The sequence below is a fragment of the Dermacentor silvarum genome, chromosome 4 (assembly GCF_013339745.2).
Source record: "Dermacentor silvarum isolate Dsil-2018 chromosome 4, BIME_Dsil_1.4, whole genome shotgun sequence".
NCBI classification, from domain to species: domain Eukaryota; kingdom Metazoa; phylum Arthropoda; class Arachnida; order Ixodida; family Ixodidae; genus Dermacentor; species Dermacentor silvarum.
In genome coordinates, this window is record NC_051157.2 from 37,680,869 (window position 1) to 37,703,132 (window position 22,264).

Consider the following 22,264-nt stretch of genomic DNA (forward strand, 5'->3'; position numbering starts at 1 on the left):
CTTGCAATTGCGGTCGATATCACGGCGTAGAGCGCGTTGCTGCGGTGATGTGAGAACAAAGGAGCGGAACTCCGTCCTTAGTTGGGGCGTTGAGCGTATCGGGCGATAACGCGGGAGGCTCGACGTCGCGTAACAGCGAACGCTGTCACGCCGTAAAAGAGAAGCATAACATGTATTGGCGGCGTTTTGCAGACGCAATTGCGTACACATGTCGATCTCAACGTCCCTATATTCACCATTATTGAAAAACGTCTGGCGCGCTATTTGTATATCGCTGCCGAAGAATCTGCTTCTGAATAGCGATGAAAATAGGGGTAGGCACGGGTCGAACTTAACTAGACATTGCTGGTGCCGGTGCAATACAGACACTGAAGGTGATAACGATGCGATTTCTAGCTCGGCGATAGAATTGCCCTGCCACAGTTCGCCTTCCAGCTCCCCCAGCTCGGTGCGTATGAAACGCGCTCAGTAGAATTTGACTTTTAGACGGCACGAGGATATTCCTGCGCTTGCAATTTGGGCTCGCTCAGCGCGATAACTGCTCCTCACCCCCCTCCAAAGAACGACGCGGCAGCCGTTCATTGATTCCTTATCTTTTTGCCAGGTTCACTCGTTTTATATCGCCCCCTTATCTCCCTTCACCGCTTCGGTGTTCATACGAAACAGGTATTTGCGATTCCCCGAGGAGAAAAAAAAAAAGAGGCAAGAAAGAAATTGTGGCGGGGTCCGACCAAAGTTTGACGCCCGGCGTCTTGGTGGCTCGGACCACGTCGATTGCGAGAGTGCCGAGCTAAAAGGAGGAGGGCAGTGATTATCGACACCCTCGATACCGTAAACAATGGCGACCGCACGGGCCAGCGAAAACATCAGTGGGAGCAGAAACAAGGGACCGGCTGCTCGTTTATCGGCCGCTCTCGGCAGAGCTGCATCTGTCAGCGTGCGGTATGTGCGGAGTACTGCGGGAGTTGTGCGACCAGCCGACCATGCGGCGTCCTTGTTGAGTGAAGACGGCGACGACATGGAACTGAGCGATCGTACGGAGAGCTGCCGGCTCGCGGTGCCGGACGAGACGAGCCCGCTGCTGGCGTTCCCGGCGACCGGGGTCCGGCCGCGCCGCTGCTCGTCGCTGGGAAGCCGCGACGACGCGCCCGAGGCGGACGCCGAAGTCGCCGACGAGGAGAAGCCGCAGATCTCGCCCAGACAGTTATGGCTCAACCGCGTCAAGACCGGCGTGCTCAGCCTCGTCGTCGTGTTTGCCGTGGTGAGTTTACGGTGATGCTCGCACTTGTGGGACGTGTGCGGGTAGATCCTGCCTCGGGAATGAGGTGCTGTTGCAGGGTGTTATTTGGGGAATGCAGCGTAAAGACAGGGACAAAGAAAACACGGAACACTGGACGAGCGCTTGTACCCTTCTTCTTTGCGCTGCATTCCCCACATAACTATGAACCAACTTGCCCAAAAATAAGTGTTGCAGGGTGTCCTCGCGTGCTATCTAGCTCGTGTCTCAACGTTTATGAAAAGCGTATAGACCAACCCGCCGCGGTATAGCTTAGCCGATATGGTGTTGCGTTGTAGAGGTCGTAGGTTCGATCCCCGCCGTGGCGTCCGCATTTCAATGCGTAAACGCTCGTGCACTTAGATTTAGGTGCACCTTATTAAAGAGTCCGGGCGGTCAAAACTTATCCGGAGTCCCATACTACGGCGTGCCTCATAATCAGAACGTGGTTTCGGCACGTAAAAACTCCGGCATTTAATGTTTAATACAACTAGACCAAGACCAAGTGCTTGCAAAGCGTCGGGAAAGCCGTGGAGCGTAGATCCGATTTTCACAAGTGTTGAACATGAGAAACGTTGCACCACTGAGTTTCATTTTGCTTGAAACAAAAATGGGACGCGAGCACACGAAACCGAAAAACACAGAACTGGCGCCGTGTCCTGTGTTCTTAGTCCGGTGTTTATCTTTCGCTAACATCCATTTATGCACTGCGTGCAAGCGAAGCGAAAGTCAACGAACTCTCCCTGCTATGCATTTTGCCCCCACCGACTGCGCCGTTTAATTGCACAGTGCGTTCAAATTGTTTAGGACCCCGCCGTGGTGGTTCGGTAGGTATGCAGGTGCACGTGACGCTCGGCTCCTGAACACGAGGTCGCGGTTTCGATTCGCGGCCTCGATGACATCAGGTTTGGTCGCATGTTATTCAACCGTCGGTAGTCAAATTTAATCCTGAGCATCCCAGGGCGGCGTCTCGTAGACCCAGTGCTGTTTTGGAATGCTAAACCCATGAATGCATCATTTTGTTCTAATGCAAACAATTTAAAATGTAAGTCGTTGTTACAGTCGTAGAAACCAAACAGCGCAAAAGGAGCAGAGAATGAAAGAAACGGACAACATATCTTATGTTCCATTCGCGTTGTTTGGTTTCTGCGATGTTTACGTAAGCAACACGTCCAGTTCACCTTTTTCCTCCGGTATACGTCCTCGTGCTCAAAGAGCTTCAAGTGGTAATGAACAATGTATCCGCCGGAACTATATAGCAGCACTCTTCTGACCTCGACAGCGAGTTTCTTCTTCGCACGTTGTCCGGTCTATAATCTTTGCCAGGCATATGTCTCGAGCCGAGATAACCTCGTTTTGTTGTCCTTATCACCGCCTTCGACCCGCTTATGGCAGGCTTTCTATATAGTAACAGTGATGAGCCGGATTGGATCACAACCTCTCGTTCGCCGGAGCTCGTCGCTGTACCCAGAGTCCGGTAATGACACGTCGATGCCATGGCACCGTCATCAGGTGACATGTGGTGAACATCTGGTATATGAACACGTTCCTGAATTTCGCACGCTCGTTTCATGCACTCAGCTGTGGACGCCTTGATTGATAGGTTGATTTTCTTTGCCTAGCTGGTACCGCAAAGTATGCCAAATAAACTGTCAACCGCACGTTGAGCCCGCACCGCTCAGCTTTACGTGAACGGTCAGTTGCCTTGTCCAGTCTAAAAAAAAATAAGAAAACAATGTGACGCGTAGGCTGTATTGATAGCTTTCACGTGACGTCGCGCACCCACCTTATCACCGGGTCGGTGCACCAACATGGCGACTACGAGCACTTCAGTCGGATCCATCTTATTGAAAGCTTTCACGTCACGTTACGCACCCAGCTTATCATCGTGTTGGTGCACCAACATGGCGGCTACAATGACGTCAGTGCAAGCCATCTATAGGTGACGGCGCCGCTGTCTCGGCTTCGTAACACCCCGGTGGACTACATAACTTCATAGCGGCCTTCTCCGTGAGTGCGAATAACGCACAATGTGACATTTGTCTTAGAGGCACTTGTCGCCGTATATATTTCGCGACTGCTATTGGTATGAGAGCCACGAAGAAGCAAAAAAGAAATACGAAAGTGTAGACTGTCTCTCCCGGCTCTATCCTCTTACCGACGAACTCTCAATCGCGCGATACTCCACTTACCCTTTGATGAGACGACGATGGACTCCGCGATATCTCTCTTATACGTGCGCATCGTCAACGCCGGTTCGCGCAGCTGCAGTGAATCACCGCAACGCGTCTTGCGCAAGACACTTTCTTACAGACCAGCAGCACTAATCGCATTATCCTTGCAGTCGCATTTAGCGGTTTCTCCCTCGTGGACAAATTGCAGAGGACCGCCACTCAAGAAACCTATAGTATTGCGCAATCGACGGGTTCCTAACGCGCTTCGCTCGGCTTGCTGCGATGCGTAGCCCTCTCGAGATTGAAACTATAGAGAAAGCCGATTGAGCCTACCCGGTCAGACCGTACGTACAGATGATCTCAGGGCAATCTAAGGCGCCACGAGACCGGTATTCGGCCGGATCGTGGTCGCGTTCGCAACTTGTATGTGAAAGCGCCTGTATGAGCGCTTTGAATGAACCAGGCGCGGGTGGGTTCCGAGCGCTCCATTTCGACCATGCAGCCGGTTGTAAAGCGCGCCGCCAGAGCGCAGCGCTCGAAAGCAACCAGTTGAATGTACAGTCACATATTTTACAAACCACGTGATCTCAGAAAACGTTGAATTTCAGGGCAACCTGTAACAGTATTGCCAGTAAAGAAACCTGCCGCTCAATGTTGTTCGCACATGCTATAGTAGAGGTTGGAAATGCGAATACCGGGCGGCGTTGTGAGGCTGGTGAGATATTCAGCTTGTTCTCAGATCCCGTGATCCGCAAAATTTTTTGGGTTGATTGTATACATGTACAAAGTGCCGTTCGAGACATTATTAGCTGGCTCAAAAAGGACGACGATATCAGTGACGGGTTCCCCTAAATCTGCGCGGTGCCTTCTTTTCTTCGATACCTTTATTCTTGTTAATTATGATGATTATGGGGGGGGGGGGGGTAGTTTTCTGGTACGGCGTGCGGATGGACACACCGACAAAGCGAAAATAACCACTACTTAGCAGATGCCGGTATAAAGCGATATGTAACTGTCAGCGCGCACAGCACTACTTTGCTAGTTTGTTAGTATAGCGGCGACTCACCAGTGATGCTATTCTTGACGCTGGTAAATTTGACATCTTGTCAGCTCTTTCATTGGCTCACGGGACGGCTACGCTCTCTCAGATTGACTCAATGCGCCAACATTACAGAATATGGCTGCATGGTGTAATTTGACAGTGCCCCGGAAAAGTGCACCAGATTCGTTGATTCATGGTGTTTAACGGCCCAGTGCAACTCCGGGGGCGATGGGAGACGCTGTATAGTGGAGGGCTCCGGGTTAATCTAGACCATCCGGGGGATTAACTCGTGTGTTTAACTTAATGTGTACACAAGCGTTTCTCCATTTCACCCCCATCGAAATGCGGTCGACGCGTCAGGGAAACGAACCCGCGACCTCGTATACTCAGCAGCACAACGCTATATAAGTCGAACCTCGATATAACGAAGTTGTACTTGCAGCGAAAAACTTCGTTATATCGCGAATTTTGTTAATTCGAGGTTTCATTAATTCAATGAAACTAAGATCGGGAAATAAAAATAATTCGTCACATCACGAATTTCGTTAAATTGAGGTTCGTTATATCCAGGTTTGACTGTATAGCCACTATACCTTACAGCGGCGGATATATAAACCAGGCCTGTTCTTGAAAAAAAAATTTCTGCGGAAACTGGGACTCACTTTTGCGGACACATTATTGTCCTCCGAAAAATAGCAGCTTGGCGCGGCCCTAATAAGACTGGCACAATGACCACACTGCACGCAAATAATGCCTTTGAGCTGCTGAGCACGAGGTCGCGGGATCTAATCCCGGCCGCGGCGGCCGCATTCCGATGGAGGCGAAATGCAAAAACGCCCGTGTGCTTGCGTTGTAGTGCACGTTAAAGAACCCCATGTGGTCAAAATTAATCCGGAGCCCTCCGCTACGGCGTGCCTCATAATTAGAACTGGTTTTGGCACGTAAAGCACCAGAAAGAAGGAGATGAGCGAGAATTCGATGCTTTCGATCCGCATCGGGCCCGTGGCCGTCAAACTAAGTGTATCGGAAAGTAGCGACCGCGTTTGAATGGACGGCCTGAAGGCCTGCGAGAACAGCGACACACTTTGTGTGTACACGTACTGACCTTGCAACACTGTGCGGTGGCGGTGCGTCTTCCGTTATCACCGCGCATATGCTATATACCTGGGGCCGTATTCTGAAACGTTCCACTTCGGCGATATTTCGCCTAGGCGAAAGTCGCGTTCAATAAGTCAACCGGCTGCTTACCCGTGACGTCAGCATGCACTACCAACACGCGCTCTCGAACGCTTCGCAAAACACACGAGAGGGCGCACCGTGCGAGTGCAGAGCGGCTCGGGTGTGTTGTTTTCGAATGTATTGGCCGCGACACAGGCGTGTTCGTTTATTCAATACATCTCGGGAGCACGCACTGACACCGTGACGTCAAAATGACGTACAACGGAACTACTAGGTGGCGCGACTTCTTTTCCGGTTTTGCTCAACCAGCCAATCAGCGCGCGCCTGAAAGCGAACAAAGAAATTTCGCCCAAATGGAACGTTTCAGAATACGGCCCCTGTATACTTGCACGTATACATTAATTTGATTCAAGCGTGTAATCTTCACTATACCCCTGGTCCTATTTATACTCAACCAGACCTCCGTAAATATTGTTACTTTTTGTAATGTCTTCTGATTCGAAAGCGTTATATGCCCCATTACCGGAAATCCGTCGTAGTCGGCGTGACCGAAAGATGGTACCAAAAATGGCCGACGGCGCAAAGAGTAAAAACACGTAAAAAAATGCTCGGATTGACGTTAAATTTCTCGGGGAGGTTCCTGTACAGAGTAAATGAAGGGCTTAAAAAAAAAAAAGAAACGAAATTGGTGCATTTCGGTCTGGGTGCGAGCCGTGCACTCTTCCCCGACGCCACGGCGGCTCCACAGTTCTGATTGACTAAAGTTGTGCCCAGTGCGTGCGTCTTTGCACACGTCACGTCGCAGCCATCTGGCTGCCGTTGTAGCAAACGCGTGTCTTCAAGCCAAGGTAACTTATACGTTTCATCTATCGGTCTCACGGAAGAAAATTGAAACAAAACCAAGAAAACTACGAAGGTACGGGCCCTCCTCTTCGACTGCCACTCTCTCCTCCCTCGGAGGCTGCGGGAGAGGGCTCAGGAGTGAGAGGAGAATGGAATCGCCTTCCCCGCCGGCGCTCACGTCGCTTGAAACAACACACGCACATGACTCATCAGCTTATACGTATAGCAACATAATGCTGCCGCTGCAGATGTGCTGGTTAACGGTTCTGTTCTCTACGGAATTAGACTGGAACGACAAACCGTTATACTTAGATAACCTAGCTGCAACAAATGCTGCCTCCGAGCGCATCATTCCCTTAACAAAAGGAATATAGCTTCCTAGAATCGACCGGCTATTCGCCTACACCGAGAATCATTATCGACGGTTTCTGCACAATTTGTTGTCTGTCCTTCTATAGCGACAAATATGTCTTCCACCAACATTGCTGTCTCGTCTCGACCCGTCGCCAACCTGCAGCGGGCGAAGAACCAGCGCAGTAGGGAAGCGACACCCGTGACGTACGTTGCCGGCCGAATGACGCAAGCGCGGGGCGATGTGAGTGTCCAGCCGGCAGCCCATTTCACGGAAACAATGCGTCGCCAATGTCTTATCGCTGGGAGGAGTGCGCGTGCCTACCCCGCAGGGGAGACGGAATCTCCCGGAAGATACCAGGCCTACCTCCACGGAAGTTTCATCGGCAGATAGGTGTGGCGCGGTTGAAACAATGTTCCACAAACAATGCAGTGTCGCTGGTGCCCGCTGTCACGATATGTTTCTTTTAAAGCGTAGCATTCTTGGCGAACCGTCCCGGAATTTCCTGACTGTGGCTGCAGCTGTCATGCTGAATAGCTCACACTTCATTGCTCGATGGTGGTATCGAACGTTGGTCCCCCAGCAAAGCAGCCTGATGCTCTATCCATTAGGCCACAACAGCATTTTTTTTTTACGTATAGAGGTCTATACAGCTCTAGGCTTACAGGCACTTAAGGTTCGGGCAAATAAACCAACGTATCCAATAAAAACATTCACTCTGGCGAATTGTAGAATGTCCCAAAAGGGCACCGCGTCTTTTCAATCCACAGAACAATGGTCAATAGTTTTCAGCTTTCGGACAATAGTCGACAGTTGGTTGACCATGATGCAATACAGCCTGTTTCCTTCAACCACGCTTTAAAGGAAGGGTTGCTGAATGCAAATTAAAGTAAAAGGTTCTTACACCTGGAGGAACGCACATTCGGCATATACGGCTAAGCATATCTTGATCACTACATTACAAATAAGGGGCACGATAGAAGAAAACTGGGAACAGGCAGTCATCAGTGCGGCAGAAAGTGCCTTACGGGAAGCACCGAAGATATACGCAATGTTGAAACGTACGGTTAGGAAAAGGAAAGTTTCGAGAATATCCTTGAGGGAACCCCCAGGTATCTCCGGTACAGCATCGAAGGTGGATGATACAATTATGTTCGGAAGATAACTTGCTAGACGTAGCTGCAACATTTCACAAACGAACGGATACAGGTGGCCTTGGCGAAAGCATTTATCAGAGTTTGTCACTAGTCCTTGTTTTGTGTTCTGAAGCACGTAAATATTGGATCTCGGGCTCCTTGAGGGTGTCAGAATTCGCTAAGCGAATGGCTCCATTGAGTAGTTAACCATTCTCTCTTAGTCTTAGCCTTGTTGCGCTACCTCAAGTCGACAGGTCTTGGCGACCGTCTGTAGACTTCGTGCGAAGCTTCAAATGTGCGCGAAACTGTGCTCTCTCTATTTCGTTTCTCTCTCTTTTCATCCCTATACCCCCTTTCCCCATTGTAGGGTAGCAAACCGGACGTGCGTCTTGTTAACCTCCCTGCCTTTCCTCTCTTCTATTTCTCTCTCTCTCTCTCTCTTAGTCGATACGCGTCCTCTGTCATCAGTGAGGCAAGGGTTTCCATTGTCCCCACTTTTTGTTTTGTTTGTATTTGGAACCGTTTCCATGCGTATCCTTCATGAGCGCAGCTTCAGAGAGTTCCGTTTGTTATCTAACGAGGTACGTGTTCTTGCCTATGCAGATGATCTGGCTTATTTCGTGCACTGATAAAAAGAGCGTGGAAACCGCCCTTGCAATTACGCATCAATTTTGTACTGTGTCTGGCGCAAGCATTCATTTTGGAGAAAAGAAAATCTGGGTTTTGGGTTTGACAGCAGTGTACGAGGCCATCTGATTACGCTGGGATTCGATGGAAAGATCATCTGCGGTATTTGGGAGTACCATGGAATGGTATCTGGATAGCGAAGCAAAACACGGACTGCAAGAAGAAGCGATGATGAACACAAGCGCTCTCACAGTGCCTAAACAGCAACCAGAGGCAACAACAACAACAACCCCCATTCATTGGTCTACAGAGGTCTACAGAGGTCTACAGAGATCGCAGAAGTGCAGCGGAAAGCAAATGCATGGCAGAGGCGGACGATGTCGATATTTAGTCGCGCTGATGTCAGTAACACGTTCCTTGTTGCCCGTTTGGTATAGTTATACAAATATAGCGCTGTTCTCCGTTTCATCTGCAACTACCGCACTACGTTTTCGCTACATTTATTTGGAGTTCACGTTGTGAGTCCACGTGACGAGACCTTTCTTCCTCTCGAACGGGAAGGCCTTGGTTTGGCTCACCTTTTCGTCAAACAGTTTCTTCTTAGTCATTGGTTATACATCGGCCGAAATAAACTTTACCCGCCGTGGTTGCTCAGTGGCTATGGTGTTGGGCTGCTGAGCACGAGGTCGCGGGATCGAATCCCGGCCACGGTGGCCGCATTTCTATGGGGGCGAAATGCGAAAACACCCGTGTACTTAGATTTAGGTGCACATTAAAGAACCCCAGGTGGTCCAAATTTCCGGAGTCCCCCACTACGGCGTGCCTCATAATCAGATCGTGATTTAGGCACGTAAAACCCCATAATTTAATTTTTAAATATAAGCTTTCATGGTCAGCGGGCGCACTTAGTGACCCCTCGTCTCGCATGTCGCCCTGGCAGACAGTATTTGTTGCTCTGCGGCACGAGACGTCGCAGTCACTGCTGATATTTTGTTTTTTCGTGCCATACACCAGTGCAGTCAGTATGCGGGCGCCCGTTGTCACTATTTCAGTTGAGCACATCAGAGCTGAAGGCTCGGAGACATCTGCGCGTTTCCCGCGACAGAGTTTTCTCCAAAGCGGTGCATGAGTACAAGTGAAGATGTAGCAGTGTGGTCGGTAAACACAAATGTGGTCTGCAAACAAGCACTGCATGAGGTCACCGACTAAATGCTGTCATGGCTGATAGATGGGGTCGACGGTGTCGCGTGCGAACGAGTGAATATAAACCAGACAATCGTCGATTATTTGCTGGCGAACGTTGTCAAAGTGGCACAGTGCTAGCTTGAATAAAATAAAATTAAAACACCAAAGAAGTTGCGCGAAGGGCTTGAAAGGAGAGTTATTGTGAAAAAACCGACATACGTGTATATAGAAAGAACGCGGCGTTAGCATCTTGGAGTACTTTTGTAACGCATACAGACGAGGATGCGAGAAGGCACATGAAAAACAGACAAGGCGATTTTCATCGTCATATTCATTTCATCGTCACTATTATAGTGCTGCTTTTGTCAGAGGCTTCAAGCTAGCTGCCTACATTACGTGTTGAGCACTTGGCAGTCACTTGTTTGCAGTACGTGAACTGAATGCTCTCAGAGAGGAGAAATAACTTTACTGTAAGTCCTGCGAGTTGGTGGGACGGGCTAATAGGTCCCTCCTATGTGACGGCCAGAAGTGCTTGAGTCCTGGTGGCATCCTCGGCTCGTTGGTCAGCCCAGAGTTGATCCTCGATGGCGGGGCTGAGCAACGCGGTCTACCAGCACGCGCGGAGGCTATCGCTAGATACTCTCAGTTCAGAATTATTGATTGTCACATACTCTGTCTGCCTATCTGGTTGATTGGTCTTCTATTTTTTTCAATAAGACATTCTCCGTGGCAGAGCATTCAATTTTCTTCTCTGCTCGTAAGAATGTTGACATTTTCTATTTAGGTATCTGTACACGTTGGAGTGCTATCTACACATGAAACGGTTGATTCTATTCCGTATACTGTTGTCCTGCCGTTGAAGTTCTTCCCACTGTGGCGTAGAATGGGTTTCGTAAGCATCCATTTCTCTAATTTAATAGAAACCAGCTTCGTTGTCAGCGGCGGTAATACAGGTTTTCTCTAACTTCATGCAGTGGAAGCGTAGAATTGTATCTGTTCTACAAAATCTCCAAACTGAATTCTACCTGGTCACCACTGATCAAAATTGGTGTTTTTTTCTTATTTTTGTTAAGCGACAGTCGGCATACATCTATATACAAGCACGAATCTACTTTCTCAGAAATTCGTGAGAGTTCTCTGATTTGCGCAGAACTCGTCCAGTTTCGAAATATCTATCATGTCTAAAGACAGGCTGGGTTCCGACGGAGTTTCTTCATACCTTGTCGATGTTTCCATGACGCTGTCTACCAACAAAAGGCTCAGTTTCTTTTTCTTTTGTTCTTGCTGTTACTGTCTTTTATTTGCGATGACTGCAATTTGTTTTTATTTGAAAGTTGCTCATTTGGCTGGCTTATTATGAAGTCTAGTCGGGCAGGACTTCGATGTAATCGCCTGCAGTGTGGAGTGCAGGCAGACGTCCAACTTCGCAATAATGTTTCTTTCGTCCGTCTTTTCCTCAAGAAACTTTCTAAATGGCTAGTTTCTTATATTTCACCAAAGGTACCTATTATTTGAAGTGAAGCAGAACACCTAACTACTGCGGAATCTAATCGTCTGGGGAATCAACGTACTGCCTTGTCGGGACCAGATAAAAACTTTCTATTTTCTTAAGAAACCAATGCGTCCTGGCGACTACAATCCTGTGGGTGCGATCTATTTTGGGTTAAAAATAAATAGGGCGAGTGAGCAAGAAGAGAGAGCCAACTGGAGCTATTCGCCTCGAGCTGCCCGCCGAATGTGTCAGCTTCACAACCTTCTTTACTCTGAGGTCACTCAAATAACCAGAATAAAAGCCTCGGCCGGTCATCTTCACGACAGTGCGGTGCGAAGATACACGATACACGCTCCAGCATGTCTCGTTTTTTCCAGCGAAGCTGTATATGGCTACCCCGGTAAATTTTCTGCGTCCGTGCGTGTACACCGTCGCGTCGACAAAGAAAAATTTTCGTCTCCAGAGCTAGTGCAATTTTGAGTTTCCGCGTAACAATGTCTTCTCGTATGTTCACATTACAATCCGATGCTATCATGTATGCAGGCTGTGTGTAAGTCGTACTTTACAAATTTTGTGACGCACTTTACTTAGAGAAATTGAATTAGTTCAGTAACGCACTTGCGCCAGGCGGAGGGTCTACTTGAATGAGGATGTATGCTGCACTCCGGCACACCTGCGTTCGCGCGTGACGAACGTGTGCACAGGATGTATCTGTCCTTGATGAGCGGGCGCTCTGTCCGTTGCGTCGGTCGCGCAGTGTGTGCTGCGACCGTGCTCGACATCAGGGCAAGACTGTTAAAAATTTGATGACGTTCACTTCGCGGGCTACGCGCAAGCGTAGCCCGCGTAGCCCACTTCTACTCTGCCAACAACCGCGCTCGTCGCTCGTCCGCACGCTCGTCCGCACCGTCTCTTATCTCCACACGGCTCTGACCTTTATGCGCCGTGCATTCGCCGCTCAGTTTCCGTTGAAGCGATAGACCGCACGTACCTTCGCCCGCTGCGGCGTATGCTTGCTGCCAGCGTTTTGACAGTCGTTGTCTGCAGTCATTCAGTGTGATCTATTCGTGTTTGTTTGTGCGCGCTCACACCACGCTTGTTCATTCAGTTAGTAATAGTCGGGCCACATTTTCCAACGCACGCTACACATGCAATGCTGCCCGGATCGGCAGTGCAGCGCTACAGGTGTGTCCCTTCGCACGCGCTGCCCACGGGCAGCGCTTCTCATCAACACCACCGTTTCACACGCGCCTTCTCGTGGTCATCGAGTCTCTCTTCATGTCGGTATACTTACGGCGCAGCACACCTGCTTACTTAATCAGCTCATGTTTACTACAATTCATATTGCTACCAAGGCCGCTCACCTTACTTCGTATGACATTGCTGTGTTGCTATCGCATTCATTGCTTCGCCCTTAGGGCGAAACTGTGACATTTTTTTTTATTAACCTTTGGTATACGGTTGCCACGTGGCCGGGTCTTCACCGGCGCCAACTGCCGATTCGAACCCCGCACCATCAAACAATTTGCCGGTTTCCCGGTTAACTTGCATCGGGAGCGCTGCGTCGATCGCTTGTACAATAGCAAACAACTTTAATTGTCGCAAGCACACTCATTTCGAATTAGTTGAACTGTTCACTGTCGTGAAAATGTTGTGTTAAGTTGCGAGATGGGGCGGTACATCTTTTCACTTTTTTTTTTCTTGTGAGCTTTCTATTCTAATACGCAACTTCCGCTTCTCTCCAATGCGTCTTCTCGGCGGCCACCCACCGCTGGCACTTTAACCACTTCAGCTGGCACGCCCAGTTTTGGGTCACGTGAGCGAAATGAACGCACATTGCTCGTACTAAAGTGTACCCGCTAGTGTGTGTGTGTGTGTGCGTGTGGTGCGGGTGTGTGTGTTTAAGCGGGTAAACATGCAACTCGCATGTAACATTTCGTAAATCAATCGAGTTAGACAAAGTAAAATAAATAAGGTGACAAACAATTGTACATGCATTACGTTGTCACCGCATTTCGAATAGACTTTGGATCAAGAGAACAGTCTGGTGCATGAGACACACACACTCTCTCTCTTTTCAGGTGGTGATGAGCTTTATCCCCGAGCTGACCGAGACGTGGACCAGCGTCGCAATCGCCGGAAACGAGTCGTACTGTATCCTTACTGAAGCTGTGCTTATGACGCTATTGAAAACTGAGGTTTATTTTTTTTTTCAAACTACCGACCATTGAAAACAATTTATTTCACTATGCTGGACTTTGCGAACAACCACATGTCACCGAGGGGATGAAAAACCGGCTAGATTTTTTTTCTCCCTTCAGAATACATTTGCACTGTCGAACCATAGCGAGCGCAATTGTTTAGGCCACTGATCTCATGTTTTATGAGTCACGGTAATATATTATACTTCACTCGCCCATCCGAGTTTGTCTTTTACAGCGGGTGCGTTGCTATTTTATTAAGTTATTTCTTTTCTTTGGTACTCAGTACTGCTTGCATTTTTTTAACGGCTCTATTGGCTGAATGTTTCATTGACTTGTCGAAGTACACATTTTTTTATTTTTTTACTTTTGTGATCTCTTGTAACGGTTGTTTGAATTGTAATCGCTGAAATTATGACATTCTAAACAGCGAGAGGAGCACGTAGTTGCTTCTGCACATGTAAATGGGGGCTCTTCCTGCGCCGCTACAAAATTATGCCTAAGCTATATCAGAGACAGTTGTTACTCTGACAAGTTTCAATATGCGTAAAGCGGAGTAGCGAATACATATATACTGGCGCAGCGTGTATATTCGCTTTTGTTTTCTTGTTTCTGGAAACAGGGTTTGGATTTTATCGCATCGTTCCTGATGCAGAGTCTTGGCACATGCTGCAGCCCTTGTTAGACACTCGCCCCCTAAAGCACCTTGCAGTTTCTTCATAATCCTCTCTTGCTCACCGGACATCTTTCCTTTTTTAACGATGTGGCTCTGCATCTGATCGTTCCCCCTCCGTATATGCGTTTTGCCTGCCGTGTTCGTTAGCGCTAATCCCTGCATGCCCTTCAGCCGTAATTGGGAGCAATGGTGGACGTGACTTCCGACTGCTTTCGCGAGCGCCACCAGAAGCACGCATATAAAATGTCTTTCGGCATAACCAGTGGGCATCGCCAGTGGGAGGGGTGTTTCAGTTTCAGAGTACACCGTCGGGCCTTCGACGTTCTGGAGATACATGGAGAGATAGACTTTAGTTGCTGCAAAAGCAGAGGTTGGCCCAAGCAGGCACATATGTTCTTATCTGATGTAAGAGCCGTAGATTGTTTCCTTGCAGTGCAGTAATTATTGCTAGGGGTACCTGCCATATGTGAAAGGCTTTGTACGCCAGGAGGCGAATTGTGTTATCAAGGGCAATGCGACATTAACGCACTAAAAAAAAGTACGGCAAATATTCTGCCGTCCATTGTCCGTCTACGAAGAAGGTGAAACGAGAGGTAAAACTATGGGTGCGCGATTAATAATTTTTGAGACCGAATCGAATAGTTCCAGAAGCGAATCGAATCTAATGTAGAGTGGTTTTCGCATAATGAATAGCCTTATTTCACCATTAATATTAAACGATGTTGACATCTCATACATATATTCACAATGTTCGCAAGTTTCTGTCATCACATTGCACATTGCTTATAAAAAACCTATGTTGAGCATTTGGGAACAAATAAGTAGTTTGTTCGCATACACAGGACTCTTCGGAGATTGCGTGCGAATGATCGCGGTTTAGGCGGCAAAGTTTGGTTCCTCGAGCATTGCTCCATTGCGTAACTTCACATGTTCCACGCCTACTATTGTCGCGGGCTCTAATTCGTGTTTCATCACGCACAGTTGACGATTTCAAATATCCGAAAACTATTAGAGAAATAGCCGTATTTACGAGCAGGGACCATTCGATTCGAATACCGAATCAAATAGAACAATATTGAATTCGTTATTCGAAAGTTCGAATATTAGCACACCCCTATGCGTATTAAAAGAAAACTATGTGCGCTCTCTCTGACACATTTTCACGAAGAGACGAAGTGTTAATAGGTGACAACCAGTATGGGGGAAGTCTGGCAACAGTGGAGATTTACGTGTATGCACTCACGAAAATAGCCAGCTGCACCGCAACTGACCGTCGAGGGGAGAAAAAAAAAAAGGGGGGGGGGGGGGGGGCACGAAGGAGAAAGGTGCACTGCATACCGCAGAATGACTGTATCAGAAATTTTCCTCAAGCGATCATTATCATACTAACAGCTCATTTAGAATATTATAGTTCATTAGTGCTACACGTGCGTTTTCTTTTTCAGTTTTGTGAGGAGCACTCACAAGTTGGCTGGCCTAACTTTTCCGTTTTCCTGACTAATAGAGCCATCACTCCGGAGACGTAGCGCACTCAGAAAGGTGCGCGATAGCGCCCTTTGTTGAAGTGGCTGGTGTAGCTTGTGTTTATTGTTGATTTATTGTTGATGTCTGTCTGCGTTGCCCAACCAATCCTTGAGCAAACGCCAGCCACTCAACAACAAGCTTTCTTAATTGCGCTTATGGTACGGTGCGCACATCGCCCCAGATGTCGACATAAGCCAGAGGAAAGAAGACGGCGGACGTATCATTAACAGCAGGCGTCCTTATTTGAGGCAGGTTACATGTGTACAGAAGTTCACATCAAATCAGCAGAGATATTTGACACGAGGGAAGAAAACAATGGCCGATAACGGTAGGCGTCAGCAGCGATAGCTCGCTTTGTTTCTCGACCTGAGGGCACGGACGAATTGGGAAGCAAAACAAAGAACAAAAACAGAACAAATAACTTTTCAATTGATTTTCAATGCCACCTATGCCGGTGATTTGAACCTGAGAGCGCTTTTCTTCATCACTTCAGACCGCCACCTAAATTGCTCACCCACGTCAAACGTTTGTCTGTATCGTGTTGTTTTCTGCACGCGTGTTTCCTCTGCCAGTGCTGAGAATACGAGCCATGGCCCCCATAGACGGGGACGGGATGTTGTTTGCTCGACTGGACGATAGCCCGCTTTCAGAGCAGAATGTTCTGGGAGCCTTGAGCTCGTGCGCGCGGCGCGAAACCAGAGCTCCCGTGACGTTTTTATGCGATAGTTACCTTGATTCGGTAATGTAACTATACCTTGTGTACCTTGTGCCACCGCATTCCGCGCCCCGACCCTGTGAGCGATGAGCGAAAGTGCACAGATAGCGCGAACGGGTGCAATGTTAGCGTATAAACACAGTACGTGCACTTGATCTCTGCTTATCTTCACCGTCTCGCTTTCTTTTTTCCACACCGTAATCCATCGCACTACGCGATATAGTAGGTCTCTATACTGCTGCAGCCGACCTCACCGCGATTTTATTCATAAAAGGTTTAAGGTTTCTTTCTCTTTCCTCCTGCGCATATGTTCACCAACTTGCTATAGCAATTTTTGCAGTATTGCTGGCGATTGCAAGTTATGCTTCTTTTTTAACTGGTTCGCGAAGACACTTGTCTGAAGCCTCTTGTATGTCATGTGTGCCTCCAAAACGCCTTATCAAGCAATCTTTTACTTGCTATAGTTTGCACTGGTTCGTGCCATTTTGTCTGAGGCTTCTGATGCGTCATATGTCTAATAACGGAGCAGCAGCAGCAACAACAACAAAAAGAACAATGAACGGTGGGAAGAGGCGTAAAAGTATGCACCAATATCCCTGAGGCAACAGCCGTCATTCTTCTAGTGCTTGCAAGATGGTGCCGCGATCTAAGGCGCGTACTATATGTGTACCTAGCTGGTGAAAGTTCCTCAGCGTACACCTGAAGAGGCGGTCGATGAACGAGAGCACGTGTACGTCAGCAGCACCGTGCGCAAAGAGACCTGAACTTGCTATCTAAAATTATTTTAGTCGCAGTTTTACGGGAGAAGCCGTTCGTTTTTTCCCCACCCACACCCTTCCCAATCAGCTTACGCGGATTAGCTGGACTTCGCTCCTCCGGCCGATTTCTGCGCCTTTTCTGCTTCAGTGATTTCTCTCCCTCCACCCGCTGACATTTCTTTTTTAACGTTTACAGCTACGTTTTTCGTTATTTCGTCCGTGTTCCTTAGACACTGTTAAGGTGTGCTCCATCGCTTGCCGTAGAGGCCCTACTGTTTTCTTAGCCGTGAAAATAGACAGGCTTCAATGATGGCCGAAATAATTATCCTTGTCTTCCGAACTGTAATTAGTGATGCACCAACCATGTCAGTAGAACTAGCCAGTGACGTATATGTTGCCCTCGGTAAACTGGTCACTCCTTGACTCTGCGCGTTGTGCACAACCTGAGCCTGATTCTGGAGCCGGGTCACCCCGTGGTGCGGGTCCGTGCACGAGGTCCGTTCATCTCCGAGGAACTGGGCAACCTGTCCGGCCTGTGGACTGTGTTCACGCTGGAAGGCAGCGCAGAGCCCCCGGTTCGAGTGCCCACTGCGCCGCCGCCACTGCAACCGACGCCAGTGCAGTGGGAGCACCTCTTTCCTCTGCCCAGGGACTCAGTCGCTCAGCAGCAACCCTTGTGAGTGTACTATAGATCGTAGAACCACCATTATCAGAGCGAATAATTTTGGAATGCCGACCTCTTAAGCCATATAGCATCAGAGGGGGCGCTATCCAGATACCATCCCATGATGACCGACCAACAAGCCCAAGTCGCCACCCTCGGCGACAATGAGACTGCTATACAGTTTTTTTTTTTTTTAAGGACAACATACCTGCACGAACGGGTTTAGCCTGAATTGGTGTTCATTGGCTGCACGAGGTCCTGTGCCTTGGTATTGTGCTGGGTTCGTGACCGCTTATTATGAATGTTGGTTAGTTGAAGGTACCGGTGCATTCAATGATGATAGGTTTCGGATAGTCCTTGCTCAATATATTTTAGACCAACTGAGCCAACCGACCAACCGAAATGATGCGTAGAAGTGCAATCTACAAGGTGTCCTTTTCATCAAAACGAGACGGACATCTTTTTAGACGTTTTCTCCGGATGAAGTACTGACGGAAAACAAGCCGTTTTGCTTATTTGGGGTTTGTTGACCGGAACGTATGTAGCCATGCTAGTCTGTAACCTATAGCGTGACCAAACGTCCTGGTTTAGGGGAGAAGGGGAGGCGGGGAACACACGTCTCATTGTTCCAACGTGCATTTTCGTCCCGATTTTGTGCCTCCGCAGGCATTGACACAGAACCTGCACCGCTGAGACATTGAGCGAACTGTCGTAACGCTAATTGCATAGGTACCGAGAAGGATTTATTTTATTAAACAGGCAGTGTCGGCCCTACAAATCGCCGAATAAAGTGCACAGTGCGTAAGGGTTATCGAATAATCGGGCACCATTTCATTACAACCGGAGGATATACTCGTCTCAGAGAAAAAAAAGAAAGAAAAAAAAAGAGGAGGAAAACGCACAAGCAGAATATAACAGTGCTAGTATAAATAAAAGAAAACTAGAAAACCACACTATCCTAGCTCGAATGCCGATGCTTTTCAAATAAATCAGCCCTGTTTTGTAATAACGGCATATATAATCTGATTCACGCATTCCCGGGGTCTTGCCACACCACTACCTGAGCTGCCTTAATAATTATGCGAGTATGGTAATCGCGTTGCATTCTGATGAGGGAACCTGTCCGCTCAGATGGAAATTGCTGCGGTCATAGGCTTGGTCGATCTGTGAGAAATGTGCGAGCACCGATGAAATGTTCGAGCGCATGCCACCTCTGAGTAAGCTTTTCTGGCATGTTGCCGCTCCTAAGCGACCACGTGCGCTCGAGAGGAAATGCTATCTCGAGTCTGTGTTCGGTACAAATTTTTAATTGCCGATGTAGAGAGAAATTCGTGAAATAGAACACTGGGCATCAGTTTGAAGGCGGCACGAAGCTATCTAAGAAAAGATATACTGGTTCTTCAAAAAAGAAATCAACCCCTTCTCCGCTCAAGAAAAATTCGTCCACGTCCAGGCATTGAAACAGATACCACTGCCTTCCTTGAGCTCCATACCACCTGAGCTAGCCAGCCAGAAGACTAGCTGGAAGGTAAAGCAAGGGCGTAAAAATCGACCGCGTGAGGTGCTGGTACACAGAATAACCAAAATGACTTTTGTAAATCCGAAAGTCGGGTTCGCGAGGTTTCGGGACACCTTCAGATAATTGCCAACTTTTCCTTTCTTGAATCTTTCTCCATCTTTCCCGTATAACTCGTTCGGTCAGGAAAATTACTTCAAATAGCTCTAGCTCGCCGTGTAAACCTCGCATGCATAATACTCCATGGTCAGTTGAGCGTCTCTTTGGAATGTTTGTTTCTTGTTGCGGTGGCTGCGCCGCGTCTATCATCTTCATTAGCTTGCACTCTCACACTATAGCGATGGACATTTAGTTTGACTGAATTTGCACAAGCACGGCACAACGCTTGTGGCTGTGATTGCGGGCGCGCCAAAGGTGAAAAACCTCAGTCTCATCGCGGCTTCGCCACGTAGTCTTGTTTGGTAATCGCGCATATAACATTTAAATGCATCTCTCATTTGTTCAGGTTGGACGATGACAGTTCATTACCATGAGAGAGAGAGAGAGAGAGAGAGAGAGAGAGAGAGAGAGGGAATAATTCATTTAGATTTGAGATGACTTTTTTAGTAAGAGCGAGCTGCTGAAACGTTCATGCTTTGAGAGCAGAATGAATATACGTATAAAAATTATGCAGACCCAACAAGCGTATCTCGGAATCTATGTGAAGCGAAACTTTCGTGAATCGGCCAATCAAGTGCCGTAAATCTGCCCATTTCGTTCCTGCGTCGACGGCGTAAAGGAAACTGACGCGCGCGCATGTGATCTCACGCACACGCGTGCTTTGCAAAGTGATACGCGACGATCATCTCAAAGAGCTAATTGGCGTTGGCACGATAGAATACGCACACTTATGCATATGATTGTGGCCGAATGGTTACAGGTTCCGGCTGTTATTCCCACCATCGGGTGTAAATATACAATGTGTGTGTATGTTTGTATGTATAGTGTAGCCACACGCTGTATCTCGTGAAGGCGGCAGCACGCAAAAGAAGAACGCCACATGCCAGCGCCCATTCTATTCTCGGTTTCTTATTTTGCGCACATTCGCCATCAGCAGCGACACCCCGCGTCGAATCACATGAAACACACCGAGGACATCAAGGCCCCCTTTCACGAAAGAGTACACGCGTACATCCACTTACCAGAAAGTTAGTTGTAGCCTGTCTGAGGTACTCCACACCTAGACCATTCTCACAGGGCGTTTCCATCTACCCGTCTCGTACATCTTGACTTTGAATGCATTGGGTAATTTGCATATGCAAGAAAAGAAATGGGGAGTATTATGCGATGTAATGCCAGTGTAATGCATAAAACCCGCCACATTACTTATTTTACTTTACCGTGTATGATTATATAGTCATGGCGAAGACAGGAAACAGACGCCGACCAAGGTGAATTTTTTTTTTCCTAACTGAAATTACAGACCCCACACGGCAGCATTGTTCACAATTGTGAACAAGGCTCCCGTGCGGGGGGCCAGTACGACAATTAGGAATAAAAAGAAAAGAATTCACCTTGGTCGGTGTCCGTTTCCTGTTTTCGTCATGATTCTTCCCGACCAGACGAGATTTCGTCAGACCCCCCCGACTTCATGATTATAGTCACTCGTCTTCGCAGCGGGAATAATGTGACGCCAGCTTAGCAGTCAAGACCTATACTCCACTGTTGGGAGTAACCGGTGTGGACGGACATCAACTCCACCGGGGCGGGACACGGCACCTGTCGAATCCTTATACCACCATATTATCTGTAACATGAGTGACCCGTCACTGCAGCTTAGTGGGCTATGATGTTGCGCTGCTAAGCAAGAGGTCGCGGGATCAAATCCCGGCCGCAGCGGCCTCATTTCGATGGGGGCGAAATGCAAGAACGCCTGTTTCTCGTTCATTGGGGGCCCTGGTGGTTAAAATTAATCCGGAGTCCCCCACTACGGCATGCCTCATATTGATATCGTGGCTTCGGTACGGAAAACCCCAGAATTCAATTCAGTAATATCAGGGATACATTTTCAAGACAGCGTCTTCCTTGGCCAGTTACCGCCACTTTTCCGTATCGGGTATGTCTGCTTCTAACCTCTGCTTCTGGCCTTTTTCGTGGGGCGACCCCGAATGTAGTGCAGTCTAAAAATGTGGCAGAGCTGATGGCCATGATGATAATGAGCCATATAATTTATTCTGAGAGCCGCACTGATGGTGACTATGATTTTGTTGATGATGATAACTGATGAAGAAGTTGGAACGCGAGTCAACCTCTAGTTGAAGTCGGTCAAACGTACTCTCATAATAAATTGTATGATTAATGCATCCTATTCTCACGCCCAACTCTCCCAGGAAGACATTGACTTTCATCGACTTCAACTATGGGTTAAATCGCCTTCCAACTTTTTTTTTTTTGTTATTTGTGACTCTCCTAGCTACTTCCGAAACATTTGCAGTCAGGTGCACATTCTTCGCCGTCGACAGCGACACCACATGACGAACCGCGTAAGACATGTCCAGAATCTCAGGGGCGCACCTTTGACATAATTATGTCCGCCTATCGCATCGGAGTGTCGGCCATCTTGTGTGAACTGGCAGCCGGCCGCACGGATGTACTGTAACTGATCGAGACCAAAGGTGCCGCAGTAAAATTACGACGGTCGTAATTTCTCGCAGCCATGATATTCCGCGCTCGAGTCTCGTAGTCTCGAGTTTTTTCGTCGACGTAGTATACCGCTTCCCTCTTTGCCGCTTGTGTCACTTCCTGAGAGATGCAGACAAAACGCTGAGAGTCGCTTTAGCATACGCTAAAGAGGATGAATGCGAAAGCCCGCGCGCTCACGAGTAATTCATTAAATTACTTGACATTTTCATTCGCATGCGTTGT

General features: G+C 48.2%; 1 protein-coding gene across 1 annotated transcript in view; it reads left to right on the forward strand.

Annotated features, from left to right (window-relative positions):
* Window positions 1-427: 427 nt before the first annotated feature.
* The window catches only part of LOC119449799 (P protein-like), a 244,067-nt gene continuing 222,230 nt past the window's right edge, over window positions 428-22,264 (forward strand). Inside the window, 3 exon segments of the mRNA XM_049665447.1 lie at window positions 428-1,261; window positions 13,388-13,465; window positions 17,621-17,856. Coding sequence (XP_049521404.1) covers window positions 839-1,261; window positions 13,388-13,465; window positions 17,621-17,856 — 737 coding nt within the window. The 5' untranslated portion in view covers window positions 428-838.